This window comes from Oryza sativa, chromosome 1, assembly GCF_034140825.1.
Source record: "Oryza sativa Japonica Group chromosome 1, ASM3414082v1".
Classification (NCBI taxonomy): domain Eukaryota; kingdom Viridiplantae; phylum Streptophyta; class Magnoliopsida; order Poales; family Poaceae; genus Oryza; species Oryza sativa.
The window spans coordinates 25,331,080-25,350,047 of NC_089035.1; the positions used below are offsets into that span (position 1 = coordinate 25,331,080).

Consider the following 18,968-nt stretch of genomic DNA (forward strand, 5'->3'; position numbering starts at 1 on the left):
TTTTTAATTTGGTCTATTTATAGTGGCATGGATCCAATTAACCCTATTTATAACGGCCCTTAGTTCCAAGTTCCAACCACTATATACGACGGTCCTACTTGACTCGTTACAGCCTGACAGATAGATAGCTGGTTCTGTAGCAGTGTGAAATGTCCAGTCTAATCGACTTAAGCTTCCTTGATGAGTGAGGAATTGAGGATCACCACGACAGCATGAAGGAATCGACATTTCTTCTTTAATTCATTCAAGTTTATTGTTTGATTCTATCCATTGTTCTCTCATTAACTCTTGCTATACATGTTTTTTTTAAAAAAAAATGATCAAAAGAGGATAGGGCCGGGATCGTCTGTTTTCGTTTAACAGTAAGAGACTTGGCATAGTGTTTAAGAAAATCCGAACCAAAAATCTCACAAACACACTACTCCCTCCGTACTCTAATATAATATTTTAACATTTTAATTGCACTATTTAACTACTTTAAGAACAATTTTTTGTCTTTATATTTGTACAATTTTTTAAAATAAGACGAGTGATCAAACGCTACAACAAAATAGTAAATAATATTATATTAAGAGACGGATGTATTAATTAGGAAAACCCGGCTAAGAAGCCACACGAATAAAAAAAATAAACACTTACGGCGATATGACTGGAGCTCAAAGCATGTGTCATCGTTGTGTAGCTCAAAAAAGCAGCCCCGACGATTTCTATATTGCAAATGCACATTTGCTCGTACAAACTACATGCATTTAACTTCACCAGTGAAATATTATATATACTACTACCTCCATTTCAGATTATAAGATTTTCTATCATTGTCCATATTCATATAGATGTTAATGAATGTAGTCACATATATGTATATATATATATATGTATATATGTATACACGTATACACGTATATACACATATATATATATGTGTGTGTGTGTGTGTGTATATATATATATATATATATATATATATATATATATATATATATATATATATATATATATATATATATATATATATATATATATATATATATATATATATATATATATATATATATATATATATAGACACACACACACATAGGTACGTAGCTAATACAGCCCGATATATGGCGTTATATGTAACTATATCTGTACGCCCGAAGAAAGAAGTAACAAATTAAGCTATATACCTCTCAAGATACAATGTAATTAAGGACCTAGCTAGAAGATATATATATATATATGCTGCCTATATATATATACCTCCTATATACGGACATATATAATTCAATTTAGTCCACGACGTTGTTGCTGAAGAGCTTAAACTGTCCAGCGTCGAGCACGAGCTTCCGTATGGAGGCGAATGCGCCGATGGCCCCGACGCCGGAGAAGACGACCATGATGGCCGTGTTGGCGAGGAACATCGGCGACCGCCTGGGCGGCGCGAGCGCGATGTTGTACATGACGACGGGGAGGACGAAGTCGAGCGGGATGAACCCCACGGCGCCGACCACGCCGACGATGTCGCCGAAGAAGGGCAGCATGGCCGCCATGAACGCGCAGAAGGCGAGGTAGAGCGTCCGCAGGAGCAGCCGGGGCACCACGTTCCGCCGCGAGAACTTCCCCCGCGTCGCGTCCGCGGAGCTCTTCTCCATGATCTCGTACGCCACCTGGGAGTAGACGAGGCCGATGGCGAGGAGCTGGAGGAGGACGAAGAGGACGGCGAGGCCGAGCAGCCACGTCGGGGCGAGGGCCGGGCCGGTGTCCGGCATGAGGCTCTTGAGGACGTTGGACTGGACGTGGCTGCCGAACGCCCAGTAGCCGGTGATCGAAGGGATGTAGAAGGCGAAGGCTATGACGGAGTAGCACAGCACAAGCGCCTTCATCATCTTCCCGGCCGCCGGTGGCGCCAACGTGGCCTGCAAACGCCGATTTGAAAACGGCCCACCATAAATCTTCTAAATAGGCCCGCATAACACTTCATATGGGCTTTTTAACAATTGATATGGGCTTAATTTTAGGAGCCCAATAAGCCCAGCCTGTCGCGTCAGTTGGACCATATTGCGGCGATTTTGCTATATATTTGTCGACAAATTTTTCCCCCAAAATTTGACAGATGTAATTACAGTACAATCGTAGTGTAATTACACTGTAACTTGCATGTAATTACACTGTAACTATAGTGTAACTTGTATGTAACTTTCAAAAATCTCTCCGTTACATGTTATTTCGGTAAAATGGAGGTCGTGGGAACAAATTCTTTCACATATGTGTGTGCTATGATTTGTTTTCTTTCTCACCAAAACAAATCTTGTAATAGATCCAACGATTCAAAATTATGTGAAACTTACATATAAGTTACACTGTAGTTACATGCAAGTTACAGTGTAATTACATATAAGTTACAGTGTAATTACACTACGATTGTACTATAATTACATCTATCAAATTTTTGGAGAAAAATTTGTCGACAAATGTATAGGTAGTCCCTATTGCGGTGGCTTACAGTTTTCGGTGTTTTCCTTTATAATTTCCAGAGGAACAGATAGTCTAAAAAGGGCTAGCATGTAATTTCAGAGTACTAGCGAATCTACCAATATGGCCATAGAACTCTTGTTGGATTCCACTAAGGGATTTTTCTGATAAGTGTTTAACATATCTAGATCTAGGTACGTTAAGTCAGATTTTTTTTTCTTGATCAAAAGTCAGAAGACGCAATGATGAATACCTGGATTTCAGGCAGTATGCCGTTGCCGTAAACAGAAGCCAGGATAGAAATAGAGAGGAAGGCATTGAAGGTCTGTTCTGATTTGGACGAGCTAAGCGTGTAATCCTTCCCCGGAGCATCTTTTGACAGACCTGTTAAGAATGATGGTTAACATCTAGGACAATGAGAGTTAGACACTTAAACTACCAGTGCAAACTGCAGCCCTCAGTTGTACAATTTTGTTTTCTGATATAGCGTAGCTGAAGAACTAGTAATCATGAATTTGTTAAGTCTGGTTCTGGCCAAACCAATCAAATAGCTTGTGTTGTGCCTAAATTAGAATTACAGGTACAAAATGGCATAAAAGTTAAAATTCCTAATGGTTTTTACTGGAATCTGAAACGTCTAATAAGTAACGACAGTAATGCGTTTTGTGGACATATCATACCTAGTTGAGTTTGTTCCGTTATCATGCATCAAAAAACAACTGAAAAGAATTGGCTGCAAAGCGCAGTAATCACGTTCATTCCATTTGTATTTTGTCTTGTGTTTATATAAACAATGGAGCAGAATTTACTGTATATTTATGAAGAATACTACTGATAGATATAGGGCATCTGATTCCCGATCTAATTCCCAACCTTTTGTGGAATCTAATTCCTCCATCTGCTGCAGCATAAGTTTCTCTGAAATCTTAACAGAAAAGTTCTGGGAACACAGAGAGGAATGAACATGTGACGCGAGAGTTCAGGCGATATACCTGCACCAATGCAAGCAGCAGATACAAGGATGGTGTAGCCCAAGCTCAAGAGCAGAGAGGCAAAGTTAATGTGCCGCAGGGAATGGAATGATGGTAGCTGGGAGAGGAAGGCCAGCGCCACAGCTACTATGATGATGAAGTGGTACAGTTTCAGGGGACCATTGGGAGAAAGGCTCGTATACATGATCTGTTTGGGCACAACAAAAGACCAGTTTATCCAATTTTGCAACTGATAATTTGAGCTGTGAACACTGAACAGAAAGAAGTTATTAATTAGTTGTTTTTTCATGCCAATAGACGAAATCTGTTATGCAATTTCACTAACTGTAAATGACTTTACAGTTTTAGAAGATTGTAATTACTAGCAGGCCGACTACAGTACTGACTCCTTTCTGACAGAAAAAATATGGGATTGCCAGTTCTGTTCTATCATTCTGCCCCCTTATTGTTTTCTTGTCTGAACTTAGTATAGAAGTACTTAGGTTGCAGGCAAGAGACTATGCAAGGATTGGAATATCTTCTTCCTCCATACAATTTTAAGCTCTAAAAAAAATGATGTATGTTGACAGCTATGCAGACATGCTACGAATAAAATCATGTAATTTTAGAGTTAGCCTTCAATAGCCATATGTTCAATCCTTCCAAGGTCAGAAGTACAAGCACATGAAAATTGCACAGCAGCATAGGGTTTATTTCCTTTGCTTTTACAATCAGTGATCAGGTTTTGTTCCAAAAATAAGTTTAGCTTTTATTGTGGATATTTGCAATCAAATGAACAGGAAACAACCTATACCTGTTTCAAATTAGAACTACTAGAGCGATGCATAGCCATCAATATCCATTGCAGGACTTCGTTATTACTTACTACCTCCATCCCAAAGTAAGTGCAGCCATAGGTATCCGTATCCAACGTTTGACCGTCCGTCTTATTTGAAAAATTTATGAATTTTTTATTAAAAAAAGTCACACGTAAAGTACTATTCAGGTTCTATCATCTAATAACAATAAAAATACTAATCATAATTTTTTTTTCAAATAAGACAAACGGTCAAACGTTAAATATGAACCGTGCAAAACTAAACTTATTTTTGGACGGAGGTAGTATTACTTATTGGTTGCATGATTATGACTTGCTTGCATATTACAAACCCACAAGCAAAGCCAATAAAATATTAATAACCATAGTATGAATCCTCCCACACGCATTAGCAAAATTAGCATGCCAGCATATCGTCTGGGACCAGCTTTCTTACTAGTTTGAATTTCTGTCGTTGCGTCAGTGGATACTGGATAACAGAAAGCAACCCTCCTATCCTGAAGCAGCTCGAGTCAAATTCATCAGAGCCAACCATTTAGATCACAACAAACATGGATGGCCAAATATTTATTGATCTATGCAATACGATATCTTATTCATATTCTACATTCACATTAAGAGCATGATAGCTTCTTGATTTTGTACGGCAACTATGTCCAGGCATTCCCAATTTGTTGGATATACTACAGCTTGTCCAAACACAAACGACATGAAAACTTTGTTCCGAACAATAAACCAATCATAGACAACAGCAATTGGCAATAGTATGAGCTTAAACTTATATGCATATCAGACAGAGAGTTCAAGGGGGTTATGGGAAGCAACGATTTGCACCTCGAGGCAATCGGCGGCGAGCAGGATGGTGCCGATGCTAACGCCGGTGTTGATGGCCGTCTGCACGATGACCACGAAGTAAAACATCCACCCGGACCCTGCGTGCAGGAGCAGACGAACAAAAGAAAAAGCGATACTATCATGTCGATAATTAATTTTGTGTCTTTGCGTTGGCGAGCTCACCAACGCGCGCCATCCTAATTAATGGGAGCATGGCGGCGAGTCGGCAACAGCACGGCAGCTAGTGTGACTGTGTCGCTGGCTGCTCCACCGCCGCCCGTGCACAAAGGCGCGCGCGCGGCGCCGCGCTGCGTCCAAACGAGCATTGATGCGGGTAGCTAAAGCTGTCTGCTTCGCTTGTGGGCATTGCACCGAACGCACATGGGGCAATACACGGGAATGTCATGTGCGTGTGGTGATGGGGTGCAGTGGAAAGGAATGGATCAGGGGAGTTAATAGTAATACCGAGGACGTCGGCGGCGAGCTCGCGGAAGCGGATGTGGCGGCGGCCGCGGGCCTCGCAGTGCTCGAGGACGCGGGACATGAGGGAGTACTCGTAGAAGGTGACGGCGCCGACGGCGGTGAGCACGGTGAGTCCCAGCGCCCACCCCATCCCGCGCAGCGCGTACGGCAGCGTCAGCACCGTCGGCCCCACGATCGCCGTCGTCAGGTGGAACCCGGCGTGCCACCACGTCCCTGCAAGGTCGCCCCGCGACGGGACCCAACCACAGATCACAGCAGAATCAGCCCTCGCATTGCGCGCGGAAGGCGGGCGGGGGGTGGAGGGGTGTGACCTACCTTTGGACTCGAGCACGAAGGCGGCGCCGGCGTCGGCGGCGGGCGGCTTGGCGGCCGCGCCGGCCTCGGCGTCGAACGCCGCGTGCGCCATCGCCTTCGTCTCCAGTCGTCCCGTGCCGCGCCACGCCACGCCACGGTATTTATACGCGGCAAAGGCGACGCGAAGAGGAGAGGATTCGCTCGGCCACTCTCTCTCTCTCTCTGTGGATGCGTGTAAATCCCAAGCCCCTAATCTGATGAACCAACTTAATCGGTGCGTTAATTGAGCGGTAACGAGGAGATTAAATGTTGTAATCTCGCGATTACTGCTCCAACTGCGAGTGCCAGAGGCTTTGCGGGGATCCGCTTTGATCAGTTGATCGTCTACTAGTAGGAGTAGCTGTTTGGTTCTCGTTGGGCGCCCGGCCCCCGTATTTATGCTGCGTGGCCGGATCGGCGGTGAGGTGAGGACGTGAGGAGGTTAATTAAAAGGGCTCTGTTCCAAGTGGACGTCGTCGTCTTCGGATTAGAGTAAAACAAATCAAATTGGCCAATCTGACTAGATTCATTAGACTCACTTCTATTGAGTGGTAGCGGTTAACTTTTCACTTGCATGCAAAAGATGAGCACATAATAATTAAGTATCAATTATTATAAACTTAAAAATAAGTTTATTTGATTTTTAAGAAAACTTCTATATATTTAGTATAAAAACATTACTCCCTCCGTTTCAGGTTATACGATGTTTGGACTTCGATCAAAGTCAAACTGCTTCAAGTTTGACCAAGGTTATAGAAAAAAATAGTAATATTTTCGACTCAAGATAAATTGATTATAAAAATATATTTAATTATTAATTTAATAAAACTAATTTGGTAATGTAAACTTAGTCTAACTTGAATTAGTTTGACTTTGACCAAAGTCAAAACATCTTATAACCTGAAACAGAGAGGAGTATTTAATAGTTTAGGAAGCGTGTGCTAATTAAAAAACGAGGAATTTGTAACATCAAAACGCCCAAACCAAGCGTGCTAATGAAAAATTGTGCTTGTTGGCTTATAGGCTATCGTCGGAATTTGAATTTTAGAAGTTATTTTTTGTTGATTTTAGTGTGTGTTTTTTCTTTCTATTTTTTTATTTTTTTAGTTGATTTTATATCTTTTGGATAAATAGAACTATACTATAAGTTTTACCCTAAACACCCTTGGATGCTTTCTAGAATTGTTGATTGTTTGGATCGATGGCAATCATTATTGTCTCATTTTGCCAAATTTTTGTGATGTTCACGTGGCTTTACATTTCCCATTTTTGGACAGAAAGTTTTGTTTTATCCCATTTTAAGCCCTTCTATTTGGCCCCCTGTTTCATTTCGTTGGGAATGTTTGGCTAAACTACTGGATACTAATTACACGACCAAATGGTAGCAAAGCGAGATGAGCGTGTTTAAGTTGGTGACCAAAGTTACCACAACCAAACCTTACCAAAATTTAGTCACGATGACGATGAGTGTGTTTTAGTGTTTGGCTCGGTGAACAAAACTGCCTCAACTAAACTTTATCAAATTCCCCTAATACAACTTTAAATATAATAGAACTCATGAAAATTAGTGCAAATTATGTTGTCCGCTCTCATTTACTCGTTTATGAACAGTTGATTGATGGAGAACAAAGGTAAACTTGTTGAGAGAGAGGTGATAACACCCTAGGCTCTAGCCTACAACTTATTGAAGGTTGTCACTACTCGGAAGCCCCTCTTTCTCCTTTTTCAGAGTTATTGCTGGCATTGAGTAACCTATTCTTTTCCATTAGTTATCTAGGATATTTTATTCTTTTTCTTGTGTTTTCCCTAGATCTTTGATAAATGTTCTTTTCACTCGTTAAATCTTTATATTCTATTTAACTGGAACTCGCTTACCGTAACTATTGCTATAAAAGAGCCATAAAAATCACATCATCACTTATCTTTGACACTCTCGGATGATGCTTTAGCATTCCAATTATCACATAATCTTTCTAGCTTCCATGATTTCTTTTTGGTTGTTGGATAGAATCATTTTTTTGGTGAGATTTATAGCATTTGGTTCATATTTGCATTTTTACAACTGTACTATAGCACCATCCTACGGTAACACACAGGATGTCATCTAGTACTACAACATTTATTTACTTGTAATGGCTTTTGCATGACCACTTTGACAAGAAAGGTGAGAAAGGTAGTCCGTGCTAAATATCGCCACCTTATTTAATTGGTTATAAATATCTCCTCTAGCTTTGTCAACAACAAAAAAAATATAGGTTTTGGTCACAAGGCAGCTGTGGGCGACTGCAGTCGTAGCCGCAGAACCACCTAACAAACAGCCCCCTAAAAACTAGATACCAAGGTGCACACTCTAAGGGCACCTTTGATTCAGAGAAAAACATAAAAATTCTATAGTAAAAAATTCTATGAATGCCTTTGAAGTAAATGATTGATTCCTATCATATCTTTTAAAAATCCTATGGAATGGACAATCCTATAGAGATTTTGGAGAAAATTTAGCATGAGCTTCAACCTATTGAAAAATTTCCTTTGAGTCTATCTCTCTCATTCGATTCCTATGTTTTTCATGTGATCCAATCAAACGGTCATTCCTATGTTTTGCAATCTTCTATTTTGCACTTTCATTCCTATCAGTATTCTTTTTTTTTCTAATCCTACGTTTTTTCATTCCTACGATTCAAAGGGGCCCTAATTTATCTACAGAAATCAATGGATTTACATAATCATCAATAATCATATCGTTGTAAAAACAAAAAATGACGAACTCATAGGCAGAATCTTTGTTGAGTTTTGTTGTAGCAATTAGTTTGGTTTATTCGCTATTTTATTTATGTCGATTTACCTAAAAATTGTATTAACCAAGCTACACTTTTTTTTCGTTTTATTACAATTGTTTCACCTTTTTCAGTCCAAGAACAAAGTAAACATAGGAACTGTTGGATACGAGTTAATAAGAGTGGTAAACTAAGTAACTTCACTTGATAAATAGGTAGTCCATTTTTCAATTTTGATTTCTAAAAATTCTTGGTAGCGTTTGAATGTAGATTTAAGGACACCACCCTGTTGTTTTTGGATGAAGAGCCGATGGATGATGGATTTGTTTATATGGATGAAAAATAAATATGATCTAAGCAGTACTGACGTAAAAGAGTTTTAGATAAATCATGTATTTTTTAAAGCACGGGACAAATAATCTGTAAAAGTAACCAATTATCCTAGGCCTCCGTAGATCAATTTATACCAGTAAATAGGATATGCCATACCGGCGTACTTTCTCCGTTCCTAAAAAGTCAATTTGTAGATATGAATATGATATACATCTATCTAGTTCATCCTGGAAGTTAGTCCTTTTTTCTAAGACAACCAACTAGGTACGAATATGGATAAAAATATGGATAAACATCTGTCTAGGTTTGTTTCTAGAAGTTGTTTTTTAGATGGAGGGTGTACCCTAAAGGTTTGTCTCTCTCTCTGAGATGGTGTACCCCGACCATTATTTTCTCGATATTAGGAGGAACGAAAAGTGAAAAACCAAGTTGGTAAGATACCGCCAGATTACAGCTGATGCACCTGTGGAAAACCTTGGGTAACTTTCCTGCGGTTCGGGATGTTTCAGAATTCAGATTGAAAACGTTGTCTTGGACGGACGTTCCAGGAAGATTGCCTCTGCAACCACGGATCATACATTTCCGCGACACTGAATCATACACACTTTGTGCTCCTTTTTGCTACCAACTTACTTGATTATTGCAGTTCTTTATTTCACTCGCAATGTACGATCGCAGTGTAACATCTGTAGCGGAGGCAAAATCGAGGATTCGGACCTCCGAGTCGAACCGCACTACACGCAGTGCGGCTGTGGAAAACGGCTAGCCCCCCATCTTTCTACGTGTAATGTTTTGTTTTAACATGGAAAAGGGGAGCTCATTGGATCTATCTAATCTTTTTTTACCACTGTCTTGATCTGGCAACAATGTACTGACCTGTCTTGTCTGGTGTAGTAGAAATCAGTGTTAGTGGATGACTTGTGAGGCGCGGCGAGCCAATTGCCGCGCGGCAACACAGACCACTTAAGGTAGCTCGAGTTCTAGCCCAGGGGCAATAACAATGACAGAAATATTCGTAGGAGACACAAGAGGGGCAGAGGCTTATCAGGTATATAACGAATTGATTCGGATTGATCAGCGCATGAAGAAACAGCCGGCTCCAATCATCCAACCGGAAGTCAATTTTAGCATGCTTGAATGCTTATGTGTGCTTCAGTACTTGAGTTGTTGTCTGAAAGAAAATACTATGTTAGTAGCATAAGGGGAACAAACGTAATCAATGAACTGGTTAACACAAACGCCACAAGCCGGCAAATACGGTTTAGTTACAGTACAGTTCATGTGCAAGAAACTTCAGTAAGGAAATTACTTTGGTCTGAAAGGATATAAGTACTTACCAAAAATTTTGGAGCATGAGTGCCGCAAAGTGTGGAACAACAACCATGCTGGGCTTCCGGACTAGTTTTTTAGCACCATGGTGTCACAAAAGGTGATTCAGGGGGAGGCGACCGTGAGACTGCAAATATACAAATCTGGGAGGCGGCGACCGTGATACCCGCAAGAGGTGATTCACCAGTATATATTTACAAATATATATTAGAAAAATGTATAGCTCTACCAATATATTACAAGCCGACAATTGCACATATACCTAATGCTTCCCATGGTGAGGCAACATACCAACATGGTGATAGCACAGATAAGAAACATATACAGGCAGAGCAGAGAAGTTAGAGCTGCCTGGTAGATCGAATCGTTTCAGTAAAAGGCATGGAGGTTTGGAATTAGTAGGAGGAAGATTATTAATAGTAAAATCATGGGAACATGTGATCTACCAGCTTCTTGGACACCACAACTTGCTGCGTAGTCCAGGCTTGAGGTACACTTAAAAAGCTTCAATCTCACTATTAGTAGATATCACAAACTTGCCTCCAATTTGCAGCTACGAGGGGTAGGAGTAATAATAGACCCACTATCCAGCTATCTAAACTCTTCAGGGACATGCATGCCAAAACCACGCTTCAGCTTCTCAATCCTATTCAAGGAAAATTTGATAACTGTAAGTCGATCGGGATAGTGATAATAGAAGCAAATTTGTCAAGATGCCTGGGTGAGAGCTAAGAAATTGACTTGCATCAGTGCCAGTACAGTTTTGTATTGTTTGTAACAAAAAAATATCTACATCCAAATATGAACAAAATGATCGACAGAAACTATTGTCATTACTAATGGGTGCCACGAGCTACTGCAGGAACAAAGACAATTTTTTAGAAGGAACCATGAAAAGGTGCATTTTTCCTTAAATTCCTTGACTGACAAAAAATATTAATTTAGACAGAGCATCAAACTAGATAAGGTCTTTAGGTTTGGTGCGATGACTGTGTGTAGATTTAGTGGAATTCCTATAGTAACCGTGGTGCTACTTTTTATATTTTGATCTGAAATAGTTAGTAGTAATGACTATTGAAATAAAATAAATTGTGGCAACCTGTATGGGATTATTTTCCATCGTGTTGAGTTTTCCAGTAGATGGTCCTAAGAAATTCACATGTTTCACTTAGTAAAGCTAAGTGATCTAGCCAGTAGCCATGTATACCTACTTCTAAGAATGAGCCAGGAAACATTGCTCTAGCATGCAACATGACACACCATTACCGCAAACACGACTGATGATAATGCATGTACACAGCCATACAGCTATAATGCCAAATTGCAAGTGCTCAGCCCAAATTCAAATCATTTCAAATTACAAGCAACATGGATGATCATGGCCAAGCAACATGAAGTTCATGGCCTTGGTGATTTTATGATGGAAGTTGGAAAACAAAGTAAGCTTGCAATGCTTGGATGGAAGATTATATATACATCAGCACTACGGATTGTTAACAAATAAAGAATAGACAATGGTAAGATCAAAATGGTGAAATATCTTTGATATCAATTGTATTCACAGACATTATGCTTTTGAGATATATCAGATGTTTAATCTCAGAAAAAGCATGATTGTGATCATGAGCCAAATGAATTCTGGAAAAGAAAAGCAGAATACATTACTAAGTTCCTGCTTTTATACTAAAGCAGTTTGAGCAAAATCCAATGGACAAAGTAATTAATATTCAAAAAAATGCAATATATGTTGAGAAAAAGAAGGTACGCCTTATATAAGATAAAGCAGTCGACTGTTTGGACAAAAAAAATGTACAAAATGTAAAAAAACTCACGTGGGAGCAAGTTTGCCAAGACTGCGTAGCTTCTTGCCAGTTTCTTCATCAGTAATATTTCCAGAAATCTCTACAGAATATGATTTGCCAGAGATGCGTGGAAGCCCTCTTCCTACAAGCAAATCTAGATCTCTCTGATGAAGTTCTCTGCCATTCACGAAAACACCACTATCCCCACTAGCACAGTTACTGGCCATCGGGTAATTGAATTCTCTTATGAATGGCTGCGCATTTTAAAAAATCATCAGAAGTTTAGAACAAAATTTTCTAAGAGCACCTTAGTTTACAAATAACTCGACTTACAGGGATAATGCCGATACATTCTCGCCCCATGACACCCCAAAACCCAGCACGGTAGTCGTACCTGTATCACGAACAGAAGAACCAGAATTGTTAATGTTGGCTAAAAAATCCTCTATGAACCAATAGAAATTTAATCATATCAGCATTTATCATAAATATCCAACAAAAAAACGTTAAAATGAAACAACTTAGATAGATAATGCGTACTTCAGAATAATATTTACTACCTCCGTTTCAGATTATAAGACTTTCTAGCATTGTCCACTTCCATATTGATGTTAATGAATCTAGGCACACATATATGTCTAGACTCATCAACATATATATGAATGTGGATTGTGGGCAATGCTAGAAAGTCTTATAATATGAAACGGAGGAAGTAATACTTATCAATTGCCAAAACAAAGCCCCAAATTGGGTGAAAAATTCACAATAATTTTCAAAATGTTGCAGTTATAAAAGTCTATTGCGCGGCTACGGGAAAAACAGTTCTACTAATGTAAGTTCAAAGTTAAGAAGCTCAACAGTATTTTCATCAATAATGTAGGTTTTCTTGTAGTAAACTAGTAATTTAGATAAGTGATTGTGGTATGCTGCAGATGAGTGGCTCTATCAAAATTAACTTTTATAGTTTTATGACCAAGACAAGCCAATCCATTCAGTGAAACTAAAACAAATACAGCAAACTGCCAAACAATTTGTTACTATAGCAATCACTCACCAATACGAGCCAGGCTCAACAGGACCAGCTTTTTTCTCTGCCTTCTTAAGAGCTCTTTCAGAGATAGGATGGCCATTAATTGAAACCTTAACGCTGTCCATGGACTGATTAAATAAAGAAAGGTCCTTGAAACCCTTCTTCAGGAAACCAGCAAAAAATGACGAATCCCCACTCTTTCCAGTTGAGGGCTGATCTTCTTCTAATGCAGTCTCAGAAGAACCACGGGAAAAACCAGAATTTGTACGCTCATTAAATGATGATCCCCCACTCTCTGCAAAGGCATTGCCATCTTCAACAAAAGGCTGGTCCAAACTTCCATTTTCTTCCTCTGTTTTCTTTTCTTCAGATATCTCGCTTAAGCTTGCCGCATCAGAGGCATTTCTAGTATCTTCAAGGGGGGCATTGGCATCTTCAAGGGCACTATTTTCACTTTCTTTGTTGTTTTTGTCAAACCCCTTCTTAACATTCTCACCTTCAAGGCCACTATTTTCGTCTTCTTTGCTCTTTTGCTCATGTTCCTTGTTCAAACTTTCACCTTCAAGACTATTGGTATCATCTTTTTTGCTTTCAAACTCATGCTTTTCATTTCCATCTACAGCACTGCTAATATTATCTTTTGTACTATCAAATTCATGAGTTTTGCTAACATCTTCAGGGCTAGAGTGATCGTCCTTGCTCTTCTGTTCATGGGTTTTGCACATGCTTTCATCTACAAGGGAATCTTCATCGCATTCCTTTCTCTTCTGTTCACTTCCCATACTAAGACTCCCATCATCATCATCATTAACTTTGTGTTCTCCTTTGCAATTTACATCAGATATATTAGCCATGCCTAGGTCCTCACTATTATTATCCTTTTCCTGGCTGCACAATGGATCAACAAGTTTGTCCTCTAAAACTGGGGAACATGGGCTGACTCGAGCATCTGAAGGTTCTACCTGACATTCAGCATCTCTTTCGCATAATATATCCTTCGGGCTCTCAATATCTCCAGATCTGCTTGGAGACAACAAGAGCCCATCTGTTTTTAACTGAATGCTCCTGCTTGATCCACATCCTTTCTCAGTCCTGTCATGACTAATGGAAGAAGAAACTGAATGATCATCACCAAAGTCTATGTTGATTTGCATGCTGCTATGCTCATTCAAATTATAAAAGGCAGAATTGGCAAACTCATTGAGCTGGTGCTCAAAATCTCGCCTAGTTTGATCATTTGAACCTTGCTCAATTTTGGGCACACAAAAGGATGCTGATGGTGAGAAGGGGATAACTTTCTCCTCACGCTTCAAACTGACAATCTGAGAGCAAGACCCACACTGCAGCCGATTCCTCCCCATACACTTTTCCATTGGAACCTGCAACAGCTGATAACAAGAACTGCACACAACAAAAGGGGCGGCGCCATAAACAGGACGGCAAAGATGCTCTGCCTTCTTCCGGAAATACTCTGCTCTCTTCTTTGAAACCGACCGATGCGAGTACAATGATGATGCTACGGACCTCCGGTCATAGTCCGATGAGACAGATGGCGACCTTTCAAACCGGTAGCACTCATGCTGCCCAGCAAAGTATCTCGCCATTGGAATGTGCTCTTCTTGTGGTGCAGTTCTCTGTCCATGTAGACAATGCGGACAGGAACATGTATAAGAAGGATTGTAATTCCCATGTCCAACTCCACAGCCATCCCATTGCCTCCCTTGATACTGCCGATACCGCCCACTTGACTGTCTGGAGTACCTCTCCCCAATCTCAGGGCGCAGCGGCTCGTAGGGGCTCGGCGGCAAGCCGTGCCCATACCGCCCACCACCATAGCGTGAGCGGTGATACCCTGGCATTGGTGGCGGCTCAGGGTTCTCAGGGAGCAGCGAGAGCGCTCGTCGGCCCGCCCGACGGTGCTCCCGCGGCGGCTCGACGATCTGGCAGGTCCTCGTGATCTGCTCCCTCAGCTCGTCCAGCTTGCGGAGCAACTCCACTGGGTCCTGCTTCAGCGCGTGCCAGTCGAGCGCCCTCTGCTCGCTGCATTGCGCCCGCTCGTCGAGCCCAATCCTCCGCCTGTACTTCATCTCCTTCAGATCGCTCCCCATGGCGCGCGCCTCCCGGAGAAGACACGCTTCCTACTCCCCCACCACTTGGCGGATCGAGAGGTGACGCTGTGTTCTACACGGATTGAGAGAAATCTGTGAGGCGGTTGGGACGGTGGAGGAACAGATCAGCAGTGGATCCAGAGAAGATGCCAAATGAGGTAAGATCCGCCGGTTCCGCGGGGGGATGGGAGGCGAAGCGGGGATTACCTTCCGACCAGCTCGCTGCGGCGAGGCTACGGCACAGGGGCGTGGCGGCGCCGCCGGCTCGCCATTTAGGGTTTCGTGGGGCGGCTCGAGGATTCCGCCATGGGAGAGAGGAGGAGGAGGAGGGGAACGGCACTCGCAGTGGCAGTGTGCGCGTGGTAACGGAGACGACGAGGGAGCCAACTGAAAGAGCCTTATATATACCCACGAGCCCACGAGGGACCTGTTTGTAATTAGTATATTTTCCGGGGGGGTCGGTCGCGGTGGGGTTTCGTGGGGATGTGGTCCGCTTTTGGAATGATCTGGCTGCGCCGCTGACGTGGGGGGGTCAAAAGGTAGGGCCCACGTGGAAGCGAGCGGCAAAGGTGGGGTACAGCTGGTGAAATGGAATTCGCCGTATCTCTCTTCTTTTCTTTTCTTTTCTTTTCCATTTCGTCTTGGGAGAGCCATTATTTAGCATTTTAGCATCAGTCCTGCATAACCCACAGTGATAATTAAATTAGTAGTTAATCAATCACTTATCCATCGTATGAACACTTGAACAGGCTGAAGCTAAGATAATGGTCACAATCTCAACTACTTTCTTAGTTTGGTAGTACCAGCATCAATTCTTTCATTCTTGTGCCAAACATCTCACTGGGAGAAACAATAAAATAAGGCCGGTGATGCTTGTACGTGGGATAGTTGGTTATTTGTGAAGGCGACCTGAAGAATGGCATTTGCCTTTAGCTGGGAGCTTACTACTACTAACATTTTGACAACAGATTTCGTGTAAGCAAAATAGCCAACTGTTTGTGTCTCTCATCAGGCCTTCCAATTAAGTAGGCCTACTTGCAAAGCCGCAACAATGGCGGACATGATTACTGGTATGATTCAGTAGAATCTTAGCGGATTAAACGGCTTGAACTCTAAGGATGCTGCACATGCAGGGCAATGTCGTTCCAATGGCCACTAGACAATTAGTAATTTTAGTACTTGTTAAGCTCTTTAGTATCAGAGAACTAACAGGTTTAATTCCCTGAGCACATGTCTGCAGCTTTAAATTTCCCGTAGGGCCTTTCATAAATCACAATTATGTACTCCTACCCTTGCTTGCTTCTAGAACACACAGTTTTCTTTTCAAGCTGTCATCCTCCTCCTCTCATCAGCTGATATAAACAAGGCATTTATATGGACCTAAATGTTTCCGTGTTTCCTTCGCCGTCCTTTGTTAAGATGCCATTACACAACAGCCGCGTCTCCGTTTCCATCGTCCGTATCGATCGATGTGTGCCAGTGCCGCAATTTTGTTGCTAGCGCCGATACGAATCGAACTGTAGCCATCACAAAGAATCGACAGGATACTGAAGAGAGAGTGAAAGGGAGAACAAGCTAGCGTAACAACAGTAGGAAAGATGGGTGTAAAAAGCAGCCTACTTTGTTGAATTTCTCGACACCCAAACAGCTTTATTAGTACTTGTGTAAGCACCACAAGTTTTTCTGTGAAATTGGTGAAAGGTTCTTTTGGAGTATAAATTTTGCGTGTGGTCTTTTGTAATAGAGAAGAATAGATATCGTACTAACTACAATTAATGGATTATGGCGACAATACAAGAGAAATAGATTCAATACTATGACGCGTAGGAACAAGACGATAGAGAGAGCTGCTCTGCTCCTGAAGCATTAGTAGCTTTCAGCAATGCTTTATACATCCAGCCGAAAGGTCGGATGAGGAGGAGAAACAGGGACACCAAGGAAAGCTCTGCACTGAGAATTGAGGAAATGGTTACTTCTTTTTTCTCCATGGTCCCTGCACAAAAGAGTGCAGAGTCAATGCCTGTCTTGGCACTGGCACCGACGGATGGAAGCTGTGTGATTTTGTCTTGCTTAAACTGCTCTGCAAAGGACATGTTTAGTGATGCAAAACCCGTGTCAATTAAATTGTCATCGACTGGAGCCGTGTGCTTTTGCATTCTCACTAAGCAACAAGCTTAGCGGCCTAAATCCGAGATCAAGGCGGAAGAAACAAACTGTATGTGAGGTCCCAACGCGACCTAATCGTAGGCAATGAAAATGATGCCACACATGTGGTTTTTGGCCTTCGAATCTGTGCTTGTCAAGCATTGGAACATGCTTACCCGGCATGTCAGTATGTATATATGTAATCCAGTATGTGCTATTTCCAACTAAAACTATTCCAAGTCAACAGTCAACAATGTGTTCTTCGTGTACGAATTTGAATTTTCAATTCCACAAAGTCACATGTCGTAACTTGAAATGCTCGTAGTAGTTGCTTAATAGGGTCTGGTTGGTAGGAAATTAGTCTCTCTTTTTTTTTCGAACGGCGTTGGTAGGAAACTAGTCGAGGCATTTCCTATTACTGAGCTCGAGATTAACCTTGTTTTACACACAACTGCATTGCAGCTTTTGAAAACGGTAATTACAACGAAAACGGTTTAATCCCTTTCGAGTAAGAAACGATTTTGTACTTTTGCCTTTGAAAGGAAGCTTCCAATCAGCACCAGCTCAGCTGTCCAAGCCTATACAGGTAGCTAGCCCAGCCAAAACTCGTTCCATGATGACGAACCGGTCTGGACCGCCGGTACCACGGAATCCCCAATAAAGACGATATAGTTGCGAACCGGAGAACCCACAGTGTGGTACAGGGGACCGGCTTCTGTGGTCCGAGCGAACGTGGGGGCCCACCGCCTGACTCCCCGTGATCATGAGTTGGACTGGCCCGGCGGCCAGGGCAGGGGGAGGCATGGCGCCGTCTCATGGGCCGAATAGGGGAGACGGGCCCGGGGGGGTGAAGTGCGGCACAGTGGCCGCGCGCGCGCGGGTGGGGGCCCGTGGAGGAGCTGGAGAGAGAGAGATAGACAGACGGCCACAGACGGTGGCACTGCGTGATTGCGCGGCCCTGTTCACCGCACTCGCGGCCACGCGGCGCGGCTGTGCGCTTGCCTGCGCGCGGCCATGTGCCATGCTCGCCACCGTCTTGTTTTTGCCTCCGCGGTGGTGGTTTTTAAAAACTTTTTTCCCCCGTACCTAGCACCGTTTTGTTGGTGTGTGCCACACTGTCTGTCCTTTTTTCAGAATTGCTACCCGCAGAACTTTCAAATTTACAGTCATCGGATTACCTCGAGATTTATGCATAAAAAATAGTTAAAAAGAAATTTTCATACATATCACGTATAAAATCTCGTTGCTAACCAACTAAATAAAGGTTGAATACAAATTTTACATAAGTTATATCGTAATTACATTATAGCTACAAGATAGTTGTACAATATAATTACATTTTAATTATACTTAACGTTAAAAACTTTTTCGCTTAAAAAAACATACGGTGGTTTTTCATATACTCTTTTCTATTTCCTCGCCAGCTGATGAGTGCACGGCACAGGCGCACGGCAGGGTCGAAGGCTTTTGCGTGCGTGCGTGCGGTGAGGGCGCAGGGTGCGGGGTGCGGCTTTCTGCTATATCTCGGTGTGGG

General features: G+C 42.0%; 2 protein-coding genes across 3 annotated transcripts; both read right to left on the bottom strand.

Moving 5' to 3' along the window:
- Window positions 1–1,105: 1,105 nt before the first annotated feature.
- LOC4326627 (probable GABA transporter 2) lies at window positions 1,106–6,010 on the bottom strand. The gene is made up of 6 exons (XM_015773331.3): window positions 5,896–6,010; window positions 5,563–5,793; window positions 5,098–5,195; window positions 3,447–3,633; window positions 2,708–2,838; window positions 1,106–1,898 (listed from the first exon to the last, which is right to left on the bottom strand). The coding sequence occupies exons 1-6, from the start codon at window positions 5,984–5,986 to the stop codon at window positions 1,272–1,274; spliced, it is 1,365 nt and encodes a 454-aa protein (XP_015628817.1). The 5' UTR covers window positions 5,987–6,010; the 3' UTR covers window positions 1,106–1,271.
- A 4,502-nt stretch (window positions 6,011–10,512) lies between these two features.
- Window positions 10,513–15,665, bottom strand: LOC4326628 (uncharacterized). Of its 2 annotated transcripts, none has more exons than XM_015765737.3 (5): window positions 15,497–15,665; window positions 13,206–15,362; window positions 12,485–12,545; window positions 12,182–12,405; window positions 10,513–10,995 (listed from the first exon to the last, which is right to left on the bottom strand). In XM_015765737.3, the coding sequence occupies exons 2-5, from the start codon at window positions 15,287–15,289 to the stop codon at window positions 10,941–10,943; spliced, it is 2,424 nt and encodes an 807-aa protein (XP_015621223.1). In that variant the 5' UTR covers window positions 15,290–15,362; window positions 15,497–15,665; the 3' UTR covers window positions 10,513–10,940. The 2 variants fall into 2 exon arrangements, with proteins under 2 accessions (XP_015621223.1, XP_015621224.1); XM_015765738.3 differs by having other exon boundaries at window positions 13,206–15,382.
- Window positions 15,666–18,968: the final 3,303 nt, after the last annotated feature.

Excerpts from the sequence above, each read along its gene's own strand:
- LOC4326627 (XM_015773331.3), bottom strand. The coding sequence starts at position 5,986 with ATGGCGCACGCGGCGTTCGACGCCGAGGCCGGCGCGGCCGCCAAGCCG. Across the intron at positions 5,794-5,895 it reads CTTCGTGCTCGAGTCCAAAG|GGACGTGGTGGCACGCCGGG; the intron begins GTAGGTCACACC and ends GCGACCTTGCAG. Across the intron at positions 5,196-5,562 it reads GCTCGCCGCCGACGTCCTCG|GGTCCGGGTGGATGTTTTAC; the intron begins GTATTACTATTA and ends TCCTGCACGCAG.
- LOC4326628 (XM_015765737.3), bottom strand. The coding sequence starts at position 15,289 with ATGGGGAGCGATCTGAAGGAGATGAAGTACAGGCGGAGGATTGGGCTC. Across the intron at positions 12,546-13,205 it reads GTTGAGCCTGGCTCGTATTG|GTACGACTACCGTGCTGGGT; the intron begins GTGAGTGATTGC and ends TTCGTGATACAG. Across the intron at positions 12,406-12,484 it reads AATGTATCGGCATTATCCCT|CCATTCATAAGAGAATTCAA; the intron begins GTAAGTCGAGTT and ends TAAAATGCGCAG.